We start from the raw sequence: 18,036 nt of genomic DNA, 5'->3' as shown, positions 1-18,036 counted from the left end.
ATTTTAATATTTTCATGGAAATTGAAATTTTGTGTGCACAAAGTATTCTATAAGTGAGGCAGATTTATCATTTAAAATATTTATAAGGTTGTGTTTAGGTTATGCTTAGGTATATACATTAAACTTGGGGTCATTTCAGTCAATTTAATTTCCTCTGGTTCTGATTTCAGTAGGCACCATTAGATGGATAGATGGAGACTGAAAACCACACAACAGTGACAGAGTTCATTATTCTGGGATTAACAGACAACCCCACACTATGTGCCATTTTCTTTGTGATTTTTCTAGGTGTTTACGTAGCAACCATAGTGGGAAATATCAGCATAATTATCTTAATCCAAAGCAGCCCACAGCTTCACACCCCTATGTACCTTTTTCTTAGCCATTTGGCCTTTGTGGACATTGGGTATTCCACATCAGTCACACCAATCATGCTGATGAGCTTCTTGAGAGAGAAAACTGCTATCCCAGTCACCGGCTGTATAGCCCAGCTCGGCTCTGATGTCACCTTTGGGACTACAGAGTGCTTCCTGCTGGCCACCATGGCCTATGATCGCTATGTGGCCATCTGCTCTCCCTTGCTCTACTCCACCCAGATGTCCCCAGTGGTCTGCTTCCTCCTACTGGGGGCCTCCTACCTGGGTGGATGCATGAATGCTTCATCATTTACAGGCTGTCTGATGAACCTGTCCTTCTGTGGACCGAATAAAATCAACCATTTTTTCTGTGACCTCTTCCCACTCTTGAAGCTTTCTTGTGGCCATGTTTACCTTGCTGAAATATCTCCTGCCATCTCCTCTGCCTCAGTCCTTATAAGCACACTGTTTACCATCACTGTGTCCTATAGGTACATCCTCCATTCAATCCTGAGAATGCGCTCTACTGAGGGGAGGAAGAAGGCCTTCTCCACCTGCACTTCCCACCTCACTGCAGTCACTTTGTTTTATGGGACAGTTTTGTTTGTCTATGTGATGCCCAAATCAAGCTATTCAGCGGACCAAGTCAAAGTGGCATCTGTAATCTACACAGTGGTGGTCCCCATGTTGAACCCCCTCATCTACAGTCTGAGGAACAAGGAGGTGAAGAAGGCCATGCGAAAACTAATGGCTAGAACACATTGGTTTTCCTGAATTAAATCAGGTATAAATCTATAAATAACAAACCATTGATTTGGGGAACATTTGTGCTGGATGTTTAGTGATATTTCTCATTAACTTTATCACTTTTACAATGAGAAGCTCCCATAAATATATAAAAAATCCAATGTTTACTTCCATTTATAGAGTTAAGTGTATCATTACCATGGATATCCACTTGGTTCAAATTAAATATGGATTTTTCAAGGTAGGGATACCTTCAAAAACTTTTCTACTTAAAATCCCATTTACCAATTATAGAACTTTACATAAATGGAGAGATATTTCAATCAAAGATCAGATTTAATTGAATTCCATTTTTGTAAAATACCATTTGGGAAAGAAAATCCTCCTCAGTGATGTGTAACAGATGGTAATATTGACAAGTCAGCAGTTCAAGGTACTTTCTTTAAAGATACTGCCTTGCATTGGTCAATGGATAGTTCAACTATTGGAAACCTTGATGTTAGTGTCTCAGAAAAGCTTCTATTTATCTTTACTTTATTTAAGCCAGAGCAAAGATCATGATTCCCATGTTTGACCATTAAGAGATCCAACCCAGATAACACAGAAGAAACTCTGTATAAATTTCAGCTGACTCTTCTCATGACTTGTCTTACCAGATGAATAATAGGGTAGGATTTTGGAAGTTCCTTTTCTTTGGCATGAGAGACTGAGAAGGGACTTTCTTCCAGTAACAGTTGATAGACAGGAGATACGAAGTTATGGTTTAGGCAAGAAATATCCGCTACACATTTTGTGTCTCAAGGAGCTGTCCACCATCACAGATTGTTCCACTGCCTTTTTTGAAGGTGCTTATGATCCAGTTTGGTTATGACAATTGCCTCTAAATTGATTCCCTGCCTCCTGCACTCCTTTCACAATGACATGATTAATATTTTAGTTAATATGTTTAATATTTAGCATATAAATGTCAGAAAAATCCTGAGACAGTTGGGGAGCATTACTTTACAAGCAAACTTCCTATTCCTGGGTTCTTCACTGACCAGATCAAGAAAACCACCTCCTTTCCTGCCTGGAAGCCACTTTGTGGAATTTCTCTGGTCCTGTTTCCCCATTCATACTTCTTTACTTGCATCAGTTATGGGCCTGTAATCCTATCAGTGCAATAATTCTGGAGCTAAAGTCAGCACAGACATGGCCCTTCACGAAGAGAGGGAACTCCAAGGTATTACTTCAGTCTTGGAAAGGGCTATGTTCGAGTTGTGGTGGGTGCTCTGCACTTTGGTGGTTGAAGTTTTCAGGCAGTCTTCCTCTTCATGTTTCCCCCTACACTTCTTGCTTTTCACCAGGATTCATGCTCAGCCCTCTGCCCTTCTCCCCATTCCTCATGGTCTCCTTGGGTGACCTCATCTTCTCCCATGAGCTCGGCTGACATCTGTGTGGTGGCAGCAACCAAGTCTTCACATACAACCTTCCTCGGAGGACAGATGAACTTCACTGACCTTTTCCTCAAGACTTTCAAATTCAGTGTTACCTGACTGAATTTTTCATATTTCTCCCCAAACTATTTACTCTTCTCTGTTCTTTCTCAATAACTGGCAAATCATTGTGAGGTTTAGTACTCTAACAAGTTTGGGGTGACTCTGATGGCACATCTATCAAAATGGTCTGCTCCCCTCCATCCCGTTCCGTCTCTCAGGGGGAACACATGTCCCATATTGACCTCTTCCTTCTTTAAGTCTCTTTTGTGTAGGAGCTTAAACACTCCCCGATTGATTACAATGAATCCATGCAGAGTTTTTTTTTCATTCATATTTCCACTTTAAGGGATTCAAATAATTCAATTATCCAGATGCAGGGAGTGTGGTGTGACACTGTTAATAGTCCCTACTAGACAGGATGTACAATGACACTCATTCTCTTCTCCCAAACTCTAAATCAACTAAAGAAATGGCAGAAAGAGAAGGTATATAGAAGAGCAAAATATTATCTGTATGAATGAAAGAGCTGATGTTAGAGAATGTGCCACAATTTTGTGGACATATATGTTTTTGCATTCTAAATCCCAGAATTTGACACTTTTTCCTTTGTCACTGGCAATAATGGAAATACTCAGGTCTCCCCAATGAGTCTAGGCCTTTATCCATTAGGTTACAGCATGACCAAGAGCTGCCAAGAACAACGAGGGTAGGCTCAGTTGCAAGAAAAAGGGAGAAGGGCTGGATTTGTTGTTATGGATTGAATTATGTCCCTCAAAAATTTATATGTTGAAGTCCTAGCTGCCAGTACCTTAGAATGTACCTTATCTGGGAATAGGGTTGTTGTGGATGTAATTAGTTAAGATGAACTCATATTGAAGTAGGCTGGGTTTCTAATACAGTATGTCTGGTATCCTTATTTTAAAAAGGACAATTAGGATACAGACAACACACAGAAAGAACATCATGTGGAGATAAAGACAGAAATATGGGTTATGCTTCTACAAGCCATGGAACTTCAAAGATTGACAGCAAACCAGGAAAAGCTAGGTGAAAAGCATGGAGCAGATCCCACAGCCCTCAGAAGGAACCAACCCTGCCCATACCTTGATCTTGGACTTCTACTGCACCTACACTTTTGAGAGATATTTCTATTTTGTGTAGAATTCTAGGTTTTTAGTTAAAAATCTTTTAGCACTTTTAAGATTTAATTGTTTTCTTGCTTCCATCATTTCTTTCCAGAACTCAGCTCTCAGTCTTCATTTTTTCTCCTTCTTTTTTGAGGGGAATATGTCTTTTATTTTTCCCCTCGAAGTTTTTAACATTTTTGTTTGTTTGTTTTAGACTTCCTGTAGCCTTTTCATGATTTCTGTAAGTGTGGTTCTTCCTGTATTTATCATTTTTAAAATCTGCAAAGTTTAATGGATTTTTAGCTCATGGTCCTTCATCAGTTTGGAAAATTATCATTGAATATTTCTTCAGAACTCTTTCTACCTCTCCTTTTTTTTTAGATCTTCAATCACACATAGGTTAGGTCTTTCCACAATTTCTTATACAGCTCTCGCATTCTTTTTGATTTTTGATATTTTTCTTTGTCTTGTAATATGTATGTTGTCTCCTGACCTCTTTTCAGTTTACTCCTCCTCTTTTCTGCTGTGTCCAATCTACTATTAATCCATCTGCTGAATTCCTAATTTATTTTATTTTTCATTTCTAAGATTTAAATTTAGTTCTTTTTATTTCTTTTACTGTATTCAGTTCTGTGGTATGAGTCTTCATTTTATTCCTCTATTTTTCTTAGACATATTTTTAATATTTAATTTGAAGTACTGGTTTTCATTCATTTGGTCCTGTTTAATGGCATATCTTGTCTTATTTCATTGGATGATGGGCAATATGGATAGAAAATTGTAGAGGTTCTAAATGACATTATCTTCCTCCAAAATGTATTTAATTTTATTCTTGCAAGAAAATAAAAGGCTTCGTCCCTTTGAGGAAATGAAAATACAGTGCCCAAAAGGGCCATTCACATAGAGAACTGATGTCTCTATGTACAGTATAACTCCTAAACTTGCATCCTAGTAGAATGTAGTGGTTTTTCCAGTGTAGGTTGGGTGCTGTCCTTTGTGGGGATGATCTATGTCTGATTTGACCTTATTTCTAGGATGTAACAATTACTCCCAAGATACCAACCTTCAGGACTCTCAAATAAAAGCGTAAGTTGTTATGGGTCCCACCTATCTTAAATGGCCTATCTACCAAGCTCTATCCAACCAGCGCTGCAAAATGCCAAAATCTCTGGTAAGATCAGGCTCTCGCAGGCTGACTTCCACCTGGTGTTTGCTATCTCACCAGCCCATGTGCTGGGAGTAGTCAAACTCCATAATGAGAAATTACACATACAATTTCAGGCTCACTTCTCTATAGTTATTTCCTGTCCAGGATCTTGGCCTCATAAGTCTTAGGCATCTTTGACCTCAGACTTCTATCTACTGATCCTACCTCACTGCCAAAAGCCCCAACTGTATCTTTTTGCTCAGTCCCTATTCCTTATGATATCATCTGGCAAATATATTTATTTATGAGGATCAAGGAAAACTTTGCTAAAGAAATGACATTTAAACTGAGACATAAAGGTAAAAAGGAGTTAACTGGTCATTCAGAGCTGGAGATGCAGTTGTAGAAACTTTTGTGGGTAGATGAAAGTGATGTGGGAGGTTGAACTAATTATCCTGGCCTCAAAGTACAGTGTCTGCTACAGGGCAAGTATTCAACAAATAACTGCTGGTTAAACATTAACTCTAATTCAATAAATACTTATTTAGAGCCTCCTTTATTCCTGGCACTAGGTTATGAACTGAATAAGTCATGTGCTTTTCTTTTGGGAAGTTCACAAAAATCAAAGAAATGTTTCTTGAAAATACAATGGTTTCCATTCAAGTGGTATGAAGTACTAGTTGCCATGTTTTTTGAATCTTTAAAACAATTTTAGATGTTTTTATTTTTTAATAAAAATTGTGTATATTTAGACTGGGATTTCAAAATTGTAGAATAGATAAACAAGACTATACTGTATAGCACAGGGAAATATACACAAGATCTTATGGTAGCTCACAGAGAAAGGAATGTGACAATGAATATATATATATGTTCATGTATAATTGAAAAATTGTGCTCTACACTGGAATTTGACACAACATTGTAAAATGATTACAAATCAATAAAAAATGTTAAAAATTGTGTATATTTAATGTGCTCAACATGTTTTGACATACATACACATAATGAAGTGATTAATATAATCAAGCTAATTAGCATACCCATCTCCTCACATCTAATCTTTTTTTAGGTGTGGTAAGAGTAACTGAAATTTATTCTCTTAGCAAATTTCCAGGATAAAATACAGTATTATTAATGATAGTTCTAATGCTGTATATTAGATCACTAGAACTTATTTATTCAACACAACTGCAACTTCATATCCTTTGACTAACCTCTCCCCATTTCCCCCACCTCCCCAAGTGTCTCCAAGTATATCCATGTTGTTGTAAATGGCAAGATTTCCTTCTTTTTTATGGCTGAATAATATTTTGTTGTATACATATACCACATCTATGGACATAATCATGTGATGTTCTCGTTCTGTTAATGTGTTGTATCACATTGATTGATTTTCATATATTAAACCAACCTTGCATCCCAGGCATAAATCCCACTGATTCAAAAATTTGAGATTTAATATAATTAAAGAAGTAAGATGTTTAGATAATTTATATGAGAAGGTAGAAACTTTCACATTAAGAAGGGACATTTGTGAAAATGGAATGGTGGAGACTGTGAAATGTTTGATCAGAGAAACTCTAGCCAAATTTTAATTCAGTGTTGAACAAATAATGAGGACTGGAGACCCAATAGGCTGTGACATCACCAATAATCATGGAACTGTGACCAGTTGCAAGCCCTTTGGGAGCTCTCTTCATCTTTATTCATTTACACACAACTCCCTATTTGGTATCTTTGAAATGCTCTTTCTTTGCTGTGGTTTCTCCTAATATGTTTTACTTTCATTCCAGAATCTTCTTTCATTTCACTCATCAACCTTTTACAGTACATGCTCTGCTTCTCCATTTTAACTAAACCTAGTTGTCTAAGAAGGGCACATCTGCTTCTCAGCTCTATTGAAGAGAATTTGCTTACTCCTCTATTGTACAGACACCTACACACAATGTTGACATTTTCTTAGCTCCTTACTATATTTGTAAATCATTTATTGGCAATTGTTTTTTCTTTTAGTATATACAAAGACAATTGATTTTTGTATGTTGATTTTGTATCTTGAAACATTACTAAATTAATTTATTAGTTTTAATAGTTTTTTGTGGAATACTTTCTTCATATAAGATCATGTCATCTGAAAACAGAGAAAATTTTACATTTTCCTTTTCAATTTGGATGCCTTTCATTTTTTTTTAATCTTGTCTGGTTTTTCTTGGGAGGACTTTCAGGACGATGCTGAATGGAAGCAGCATGAATAGGCATCCTTGACTGGTTCCTGATCTATAGGAAAAGCTTTCAGCTTTTCACCACTGAGTCTGATTTTAGCTGTGGGCTTGTAATATGTAATCTTTATCATGTTGAGGTACATTGCTTCTATACATAATTTGTTGAGAGTTTTATATCATAAAATAATGTTGAACTTGTTTAGAGCTTTATATCATGAAAGGATTTTTGTCAAATGAGTATTCTGCATCTATTGAGATGATCATGATTTCTATTCTGCATTCTGTTAGTGTAGTGTATTACATTATCAATCAATAAAATAAAAAGGCAACCTACAGAGTGGGAGAAATACTTGTCAACTATATATCTGATAAGGGGTTAATATCCAAATATATAAGGAACTCATAAGTCAATAGAAAAAAACACAAATAACTGATTAACAGTGTGTGTGTGTGTGCGCGTATGTGTGTCTATACATATATATATCTGAAGGAAATGAAATTAATATCTCAAAGAGATAACTGCACATTACAGCATTATTCACAATAGCCAAGATATGTAAACAGCTTGTGTTCACTGATGAATAAACAGATAAGGAAATTCAGATATACATGCAATGGAATATTATTCAGCCTAAAAAAGGAAATCCTACCATTTGTAATAATGTGGATGAATTTGGAAGACAATATACTAAGTGCAATAAGTCAGAGGCAGACAAATATTGCATGATATCCATATACAACTTAAAAAAGTTGAATTTAAGGAAACAGAGTGAACATGGTTGCCAAGAATTAAGGGGTGGGGGAAATGTGATAATATTTGTTATATCTGAAGGAAATAAAACTAATATGTTGAAGAGATAACTGTTCCCCCATGTTCATGGTAACTATAGTTAATAATGTATTGTAAACTTGAAATTTGCTAAGAGAGTAGATCTTGAAAGTTCTCAGCACCAGAAAAAAAATTGTGACTATGTGTGGTGATGGATATTAACTAGACTTATTGTGGTGATTATTTCGCAATATATGTTTTATTTAGTCACTATATTATACAGCTGATACTAATGTTATATGTCAATTATTAATAAAAGATGACTACGTTAATAGAAAGAACTCACACTATCTAACTTTACACCTCTAGAAATAGAAAAAAAGAATAAACTAAGCCCAAAGTTAAAAGTAGGAAGGAAATAACAAAGAGCAGAAATAAATGAAATGGAGACCAGAAAAATAATAAAAAAAAATAAAAGAAACTAAGAGCTGGACCAATGAAAAGATAAACAAAATTGATAAAATTTAATTAGAGTAACTAAGGAGAAAAGAGAGAGAGGATGCAAATAAAATCAGAAGTGAAAGAGAAGGCATTACAACTAATACCACAGAAATACACTGGATCATGAGACTACTATGAATAACTATATGCCAACAAACTGGACAACCTAGAAGAAAAAGATAAATTCCTAGAAGCATACAACCTAACAAGTCTGAACATGAAGAAACAGAAAATCTGAACACCAATAACAAATAAGGAGCAGTATTCAAACACCTCCCAATAAACAAAAACAAGGACCAGATGATTTCACTGGTGAATTCTACCAAACACTTAAACAAAATTACTGCCATTCCTTCTCAAACGGTTTCAAAAACTGAAAAGGAGAGAATACTCCCAGGCCCGTTTTACAAGGCCTACCGTTACCCTGATGCAAGGACTGCCCTGAAGATAAGGACACTACGGAAAAGAAAATTACAAGCCAATTCCCTTATGAACAGGGAAGCAAAAATTCTCAATAAAATACTATCAAACATAATTCAACAGCACATTAAAATAAGCATATACCATGAAAAAAAGATTTTATCCCTGGGATGTAAGGATGTTTCAACATATGAAAATTATAAATGTGATACATAACATTAGGAGAATGAAAGATTAAAATCTGATGATCATTTCAACAGATACAGAGCAAGCATCTACAAAATTCAACATAGTTTCATAATAAAAGCTCTCAACAAACTGGGTATGGAAGGAATGTACCAAAACATAATAGAGGCCATACATAAAAAGGCCACAGCTAAAATCATACTCCGGTGAAAGACTGAAAGCCTTTATTCCAAGAATGGGAACAAGACAAGAATGCTCACTCTCACTACTCCTTTTCAACATAGTCCTGGAAGTCCTAGCCAGAGAAATTAGATGAGATGAAAAAAATTAAAAGTATCTAAATCAGAATGGAAGAAGCAAAATTCTCTCTGTTTTCAGATAACATGATTTTACACATAAAAAAATCCTAAAAATCCATCAAAAAATTGTTAGAACTAACAAATTCAGTGGGTTTGCAAGTACAAAATCAACACACAAAACCCAGTTCTGTTTCTCTAAATTAACAATGAACTATCATGAAAATACTGTGGTCTGAAATATACTGAATTTTGGTTTGTTTACTGTATGCATGCCTGTGTATATACATACACACATGTACTCATACACATATATTTAAATATATTTTAACACTGTATCCTGTTTGTAGTAGAAAAATGGTGATGCCAGGGCATAACAGGTAATTACATAATACTTTAATTGTTTTGTATACAAAGTGATGATTTTACTGGAAGTACTCCACTTTTTCTACTTTTATTTATCAGCAATATGTAATTTTCAAGTGTTCAGGGTTGTTTTATTTACCATCTCAGCGATGGGCCCTTTTGCACTGTCCAGTACCTTCCTCAGAGCTATTTGCATTTCTTTGTTTCTTAGACTATAAATGATGAGATCAAGCAGGTGTCAGTACTGTATAGGTCACAGCCATCACCATGTCTTCAGGGAATAAGTCACTGTCCATGGGCCTCAAATAAACAAAGTCAGCAAATCAGTAGTGTACGCACACCACAGTGAGGTGGGAGGAGCAAACTGAGAAGGCCTTATATCTTTGGCAGAAGGCATCCTCACAACTATGGCTCCAATAAAGACATAAGAAATCATAATGAAAATAAAGTTGCCAACAAACACAAAGGCAGAAAGCACAAAAATAGTCATTTCATGATGGGAAGTATAATCACAGGCCAGGCTGACCAGAGAAAAGATGCTGCAGAAGTGCTGGATGGTGTTTGAGTCACAGAAAGACAATTTGAATACAGTGATGACACTGCACAGAGAAACCTGAAACCCATGGTGTATGATCCTTTCACTGCAAAGAGTACACATTTTAGCACTCAGTCCTGATTTTAAAGCTGGATTTAATTTAACCAGTTGAGTGCATTTGGACAAGTATTTAAACTAAACCTCAGTTCTCTCTTCTGTAAAATTAGGAGGATGGGAATGCTTAGCTCACCAAATTATTGTGAGGATTAAATGAGAAGTGAAATGCAATGCTTTGCAAAGAGTAAAGTCTGAAGGAAATTTGGTTAGGGGTATATCCGTCAAAGGGCACATCAGCAGGGTGAGAGAAGACTTTCTAAAATTAGGATTAGCAAGCAAATCAGACTTAGTATTCAGGCTAAAAACAGCTGTTTCTGCCATTGTCCATCTAGTCAAATAAATCACTAACCAGTAGTCTTCCCATTGAGGTTTGTAGACTAAGTCTGATCTGGAAATCATTCAAACCTCTTTTCACTTGATAGTTCTCTATTTAACTTTAAGGATATTCTTTTCTATAGCTTTTGTTAGAAAAATATATATACATTTCAAATAACTGTGTTATTTAAAATTCAGTGCTGAATGGCATTGCATCCCATGTTCCCCAAGGCACCTCATGGAGTGACTTATATATATATAAGTTTAAAACACATAATATAAATACACATTGAATGAATGAAGCTAAGGTTACCACTTTATATATGATGTTTAGTATTCCTTAACCTGAAATAGCAAAATAAACTTAGAATCAATATTCAACTATAATTTATTTTTTATACTTTCAGTAACTATCAATTAAAATTGTACCAAAATATAAAGAAAAAAATGATTACTTCAGTATTGACAGACCCCTTAAAGACAAGTTGTTTTTGTTTGAAGCCAACGGCTCAGTATTCACTTGAGAAGGTGATAATGACCCTTGTTGCTTTTGAATTCACATCTGAATCTCTAAAATCTTTAGAGATTTATCCCCAAAGGCAAATAATAATAAAAGATGACATGGCAGCTATGTAACAACAATGGCTTTGAATTTATTCCCATAAGATGAATAAGTTCTTATTTCAAGAGGTAAGATTTTGGCTTTGTGAATTAATCTGTTGTGCTGCTTTCATTTACCATTTGAGAATATATTACTCTAAAGTTACATCTGTACTCACAAGCTAGGGCAGATACAATCCAGCAGTCAGTTAGCAAGTAACCTTAGCTGAGTTAACCTAAATTTCTACAGTCTACTTAGTGTGCATAAACAGGCATAATTCAAGGTGCTAGGATTCCTTATTTTTCTACCCATAAGATCAGGAACTTAGGTAGTCTTTTAACACTATCTACACTTGGCACTTGGTTGTAATACTAATAGATTCCCTAGTTTTGAGATGCTTTGGAGACTCACAGTTTATAAACATCTTGTGGAAAGATTTCCATTGTTTCTTGTTCTAGAGGCTTTAATTTACAGACAACCAGAGCCTTTGGACAAAGTCAAGAAAATGAAGCAAGAAAACTTGGAGATGAGTCACTCACTGGGTGGCTCACTGGCCACTCACTGGGTGAACCTGAGTAAATTTCTTAACTCTCAAGCTGGAGCTGTATTCAGCTGTATATTATGTTAAGACTAACATAATTTGTGCTGTAATACTCCAAATAGAATACAATGTTATGTTAGGAAATGATTTGTTTGAATAAGTGTCTTAAATTATGTCCTAGATATTAAATATGTAATTTTTGCATGATTAGTGATTAGGCTAATATTTCAAACTACTTAATGAAACAATATTTGACTTTTACATATTATAAATATATAATAAATTTACAATAGGTGACTATTCCCTTTTATTTGAAATTCCTATTTCTTCTTTCTATTAAGAACATTGTATTTCTCCATTTATAAACATAGTCTTGATTTACTGATAGAAACTGTAAACTTTGTGATTAACTAGGACCTCTTTTATACATTAGCTGTCAGTAAGTAGAAAGGTAATTTGTTATCCACCTACTTCCAAGAGATTAGACTTTATCTTAGTATTGCTTAATTTCATTTATAGTATAGTTACTAAAGGGAAGGACTATATTCAGACTGCCTGGGATTCACATCTTGAGTCCACCACTTGCTGCATAAACTTAGGTAAGTCACTTAACATTGTCAAAATCAGTTTCTTCCTCCATAAATAAAAGTACTTAATATTATTTCATGGAAATTCAAAATAGAACTAAGTATATAAAACTCTTAATATTGTGCCTATCATTTAGTAAGCATTTAGTAAATACTAGCTATTACTTGAGTTTCCATAATATAATTTTATATTAATTCATTTTAGTCTATTTTGTTATACTGATCATTCCTTTTTGCTATTCACGTCTTAATTTTTGTAACTCTTTAGCTTTAAAGTCACTTTAAGTATATTTTATTAATATACAACATAAAGACAAAATCTACATTATTTGAAGGTTTTCTAGTGTTTTTGCTAAAACAATTTTTAATATAAAGAAGACATTACATATACACATAAAATCTAGAATATAAAGTAAAAAGTCTAAACTTAGTTTGAATAATTTATTTGTTTATAATAACCTCCTTATGTATTAATGAAAATGGATATTTGTTTATAATAACCTCCTTATATATTAATGAAAATGGAAACATTGAATTTATAACATCTGTAATGTAGTGTTGTATCATAGGTTCATTTTGGTAGCAGCTGCATAATCTCATGGATTCCCTGGGAGATGGGAACCACACTGCAGTGACAGAGTTCATTTTACTGGGCTTGACAAATGACCCAGTCCTTCGAATCATCGTCTTCATGATCATCCTATGTATCTACCTGGTGACCATATCTGGCAATCTCAGCACAATCATTCTTATCAGAATCTCTTCTCAGCTCCACCATCCTATGTATTTTTTCCTGAGCCACTTGGCTTTTGCTGACATGGGTTCTTCATCTTCTGTCTCACCCAATATGCTTGTAAACTTCCTGGTGGAGACAAATACCATCTCCTATCCTGGATGTGCCATTCAGCTTGGTTCAGCTGGTTTCTTTGGGACAGCTGAGTGCTTCATTCTGGCTGCCATGGCATATGATCGCTTCATGGCAATCTGCAACCCACTGCTTTATTCCACCAAAATGTCCACACAAGTTTGTGTTCAGTTACTCATAGTGTGTTATATTGGCAGTTTTTTCAATGCTTCTTCCTATACAATTTCCTTCCATTTTTTACTCTTCTGTGGAGCAAATCGAGTTAATCATTTTTTCTGTGATTTTGCTCCTTTGGTTGAGCTCTCCTGTTCTGACATCAGTGTCCCTGAAGTTGTCCCTTCATTTTCATCTGGCTCTGTCATAGTGGTCACAGTGACTGTCATAGTTGTATCCTACGTCTATATCCTCCTCACCATCCTGAAGATTCGCTCCATTGAGGGGCGCCACAAAGCCATGTCCACCTGCACGTCCCACCTCACAGCGGTCACTCTGTTCTATGGGACCATCACATTCATTTACATGATGCCCAAGTTCAGCTTCTCAACTGACCAGAACAAGGTGGTATCTGTGTTCTACATGGTGGTGATCCCCATGCTTAACCCCCTTATCTACAGTCTCAGAAACAATGAGATTAAGAGGGCTCTGAAGAGAGCTTGGCAGAAAAATAATTTCTTAGTGAAGACCGATATTTCATAGGAAACAATATAATAAAATACCATAAGTAATAAAAGGAAACTGAGTGCCTGTGGTCTAAATATATTGTTCTGTAAGTAATAAGCTAACGTAGAGTTTTTTTGTAATGAGGGTGGATTTTCTGACATCAAATTGTAAATCAGAGGTCAATAGTGAGTTATCTTAAATACAGCAAAATTGAAGTTATCATTATAAACACAAATTTGTTCATGTGAAAAAATACTTGATTTGCTGAAAATTCTTTCAAAATTGTATTCATACCTTTTAAAAAGTTGTTCTCTGCTGTAGAGCAGGGGTTTTGTACATCCAAACCTTTAAGATGTGTCCATTTTCAACAGCAGTTTATCCTGAAATAAGCATGATAATTATAGTTATGATTGAGGTCATTCAGAGGGGAGATAACCAAGTAGAACCAGATAGTAAAATTCCTGGAGACATTCTACTTGCAGGAAGGTTATCTGCTGGCTATGGGCTTTGTAGACTCAGATTCTGGGCTGTGTTCCTGATCTCTGGCATCAGCTATTTATAGAGGACCCATAAAAGAACAGGATGAGATGCCCCTGACCAAACCAACTGTGAATTCTTCTGTCAGGTCAAAACAAGTGACTTGTCTGTGGAAATAAACAGTGTTTCTAAATCACTAGGGGGTGAATAAACAAGTTCTTTAAGTGATTTGTTCATGGTCAGATGCACATCTTGTTAAGAAAGTTTGAGGGAACTAGATTGTATCTCCCCTGTGAAGTTTAATTTGCCTCTATATACTGATGACTACCATATTTGTATCTCTTTCCCTGTCCTCTATCTAGTGTGCCGACAAAAATATTTTTATCTACTGAATCTCAAGTGGAAACTGTCTAAAATTATCTTTCCACCACCAACTTGCTCTGCTACAATGCTCCAAAAGGAGGCACCATCATTCAATCAATATATTGATTCACAACCTGAGAGTAGTTTATTCCTTTTCTCCACTCCATGCACCTATATTCAATCATAAAGTCTTGTACATTCTGAATCCAAGATTTTTCTCCTATTTTTCTTCATTTTCATTGTCAGCAGGTCTATTTCCAGCAACCAATTTATACATTTATTTTACAATAGTAATCCTGTGAGAGCTAATTGTATGTGTCAACTTGGATAGGCTATGGTGACCAGTTGTTTGGTCAAAAACTAGTATAGCTATTGCCGTGAAGTTATGTTTTATATATACTTAATCTTTATATCAGTAGATTGGGGTAAAGCAGATTACCCTCCTTAATGTGGGTGTCCCTTGTTCAACGAGTTGAAAGCCTTAAGAGAAAAAAAACTTGAGGACTCTTGAAAAAGAGGGATTCTGTCTGCAGAATGACTTTGGCCTGAAGACTATGACATAAACTCTTACTGGAATTTCCAGAGTGTTGGGCTGCATGTTGATTTTGGAATTGACAGTTCTCACAACTGTGTGAGCTAATTCCTTAAAGTAAATCTATCTGTCTGTCTGTCTGTCTATCTATCTATTAAAGGCAAAAATTCTTAACATGGCTTAAAACATCTTTAATGTGGCCCCTGTTTTTAATTTCTCACTGCTCTTCCCTTGGTCTTCAAAAACCCAAACCTTAGAAAGCAATCATTTGGTCCTTTTTTAAAAAATCCTTAGGCATGTCCATATTCTTTGACACTTAGAGCCCTCTCACATGCAGGACTTCTACCTGAATGCATTTTCCCCCTCACCTGGGTAATACCTACTTATACTATAGGTAGTAACCTAAACACCATTTCCTATCCACTTGGAAGCATTCTTGAGCTTCCAGACCAAATTAAGTACACCTGTTACCCTCCACCATAGAACCCTGCATATTTTCTTCAGAATACCGAAGGTACTTGGAGTTACAGATTCAGTATTTGTTTTCTCCAAAATGCTGGAAGACCTTCAGTGTCTTTCCCCTTCCCTCATGCATCTAATTTCCACACAATTCCTGGAACATAGCAAGCATAAATGCATACTTGAAAATGAATAAATAAAAAATAAAAATGAACAGAAGGCCGAATAAAGCATTTCCTCTGGCATAAACCACTGACTCCATGGCTTTTTAATCTATTGAAAATCAGCTTGATCCAAGTGATTAAATGTTTGTGCCTGATCCTTCTACAACTTACAAAACAGGCTTTTACACAAACCCTTGCTCACCACAATCATGCCACTGCTTTGACACTCTTTAACTCATATTGGCAACCGGAATTCCAGCCTTGCTTAGTAAAAGTTCTGTAGTCACCCTCTGCTGAATAATGTCTTCCGTATGTCTTTGCATGGTTGGAGAGCTATAACATGTAGGAGTCAAATGTTGTTAAGAGTACTAGGAGCAGTAGTAAGAATAGTAGCAAAGGAGCTAACAATACGAGCTTGTTTACTAGCTTCTAGGTCCTGTTCACAGCGATTTACAAGTAGTGACCCAATGAATCCTTGGAATAGCCATAAAAGTTTTCTTTTTAATATTTGTATTTTACAGAGGATGTGATTGAGGCACACAAAGGTTAAGCAAAAGCTCAAGGCCACAAATACCCTCTTAGTACTCTGACTTTTTTTAAGGCACTTTCCTTTTGCGGGATGGTTGTAAAATGAGGCGTTCTTTGAGAATACTTCATCACTAGAGGACTTTTATTTGTGGGTAACACATTTCATTCTACTCAACTCTTTCTTTTCAAAGTAAGAATGCAGGCATCTACACCTGAATATGTCAGGCAAACTGGTATTAGGCCAACTTTCTGTCACAAAATAAGAAGGTAGATAAATATTGTTAAATGTTTGAAGGCATAGACTTCCAGTTCTGTTGAAGATGACGTTGCTCCACTCACCTCAGGCCTTCTATTACTAAAAATAACCCTGGATGGAATACAACAAACAAGCATAAGAAGATTCTAAAAAGGAAAAAGAAGAAGGCAGACTCCTAGGACTCAGGGACTTGAGGAACGAGACAGAAGTGAGTCCCTGTGTTTTGTTACTGTTTCCGTATTCCCTGGACAGGGTGCTGCCTCCCAGAACTGCCCAGAGACACAGACAAAAAGAGCTCTAAGAAAAGCCTGTTCCTCCTCGCCAAAGGACTAGAAGAGTGGCCTTAACAGAATAGAATAATTTTTGCAACACCTGCCCTACTTCAGAAAAACACCAATGGAAAAATCGTCCCACCTTCCTTCCCTCAGGTTTCAGTGAAGCCAAGAAGGGAACTGGTTTTCTCCCCACCCATTCTCCAATTCTCCTGCCAGGATATTGTAGTGGGGCGCAAGGGGGAAATGTGCCTCCACCGTCATTTGGCAGCAACGAGACTTAATGAAGGAGTATGAGGTGTGGCTAATGTTACTCTGCTCCCTCGCCTCCAAACCTACTTGTAAGTGGGGTCCCACTGAGGACCGGAGCTTCCACCTCCACCTACAACAACAAAGCAGTGTGAACCAGCTCTCTGCTTCCAACCTCCCTGGTGCAGCGGGGCCCAACAAGGCGCTGGGCTTACCTGGAGGAAAGGAGGTGTGCAAGTCAGTGTCAGACTACCCCTGGGAAAAAGACAACAGGGTAAAGGGAGTAACTGAACTTCCACCTCACTCATCTGCAAGGAGGCAGTGGGAGTCAGCGCTCCATTTATGACAGTGCTGTGTCAGGAGGGCTCGGCAGGACGCTGGACATACCACTCACACGGTGGTTGCAGTGACACCTCAACAGGGTCCTCCCTCTAAACAATGATTGAATCCGATCAGTCTCATAATATAATATCCTAAATGTCTATGATACCACCAAAACCACTGTCATACAAGATTTTAGATTTCTGAATACAGAAAATATTAAGTCACTGATAGTGTCAAAAATGGTGACTAGCCACACACTAGCTACGGGAGGAAATTCAAGTACCCCCACCTGATATGTGATGTTCATCACAAACAGATCCCTAGACACTGCTCCTGGCTCAGTTTCCACCACATCCCTCTGCCTACCCTACACTCAAAGCAGACAACAGTGCTTTCTAGTTTCCCAACACTTCACAGTCCTTCATGCTACTGTACCTTTGCAGGTGGTGTTCCCTCTGCCTCAGTTTCCCTTCCTCCATTCTACTTCTATCAGACTCTTATTCACTTTTAGGCCCTAGCTTGAATTACTCTGATTTGTCATCCTCTCTTGTTCACATTTCCTAGATTCCAGGA

At 36.5% G+C, this 18,036-nt stretch overlaps 3 protein-coding genes across 3 annotated transcripts in view; 2 read left to right on the top strand and 1 right to left on the bottom strand.

The window, feature by feature from the left end:
* OVCH2 (ovochymase 2) overlaps window positions 1-14,219 on the bottom strand; it is a 54,239-nt gene extending 40,020 nt beyond the window's left edge. Inside the window, exon 1 of the mRNA XM_032489105.1 lies at window positions 14,134-14,219. The gene's annotated coding sequence lies outside the window, so the exon portion shown is untranslated. The remainder of the gene's footprint in view (window positions 1-14,133) is intronic.
* On the top strand, window positions 192-1,130 carry LOC102516858 (olfactory receptor 481). The gene has a single exon (XM_006180829.1). The coding sequence runs from the start codon at window positions 192-194 to the stop codon at window positions 1,128-1,130; it is 939 nt and encodes a 312-aa protein (XP_006180891.1).
* LOC102523657 (olfactory receptor 478) lies at window positions 12,894-13,855 on the top strand. The gene is given in 2 exon segments (XM_006180856.3): window positions 12,894-13,823; window positions 13,825-13,855. Coding segments are annotated over 2 exon segments (942 nt in total). The 5' UTR covers window positions 12,894-12,912.
* Window positions 14,220-18,036: the final 3,817 nt, after the last annotated feature.

The sequence above is a fragment of the Camelus ferus genome, chromosome 10 (genome assembly GCF_009834535.1).
Source record: "Camelus ferus isolate YT-003-E chromosome 10, BCGSAC_Cfer_1.0, whole genome shotgun sequence".
In the NCBI taxonomy this organism is placed as follows: Eukaryota; Metazoa; Chordata; class Mammalia; order Artiodactyla; family Camelidae; genus Camelus; species Camelus ferus.
Note: the sequence above shows the minus strand (reverse complement) of the source record. Positions and strands in the feature narration are given on the sequence as shown.

What these genes read in the sequence shown, in the direction of transcription:
- LOC102516858 (XM_006180829.1), top strand. Translation starts at nt 192, where the DNA reads ATGGAGACTGAAAACCACACAACAGTGACAGAGTTCATTATTCTGGGA.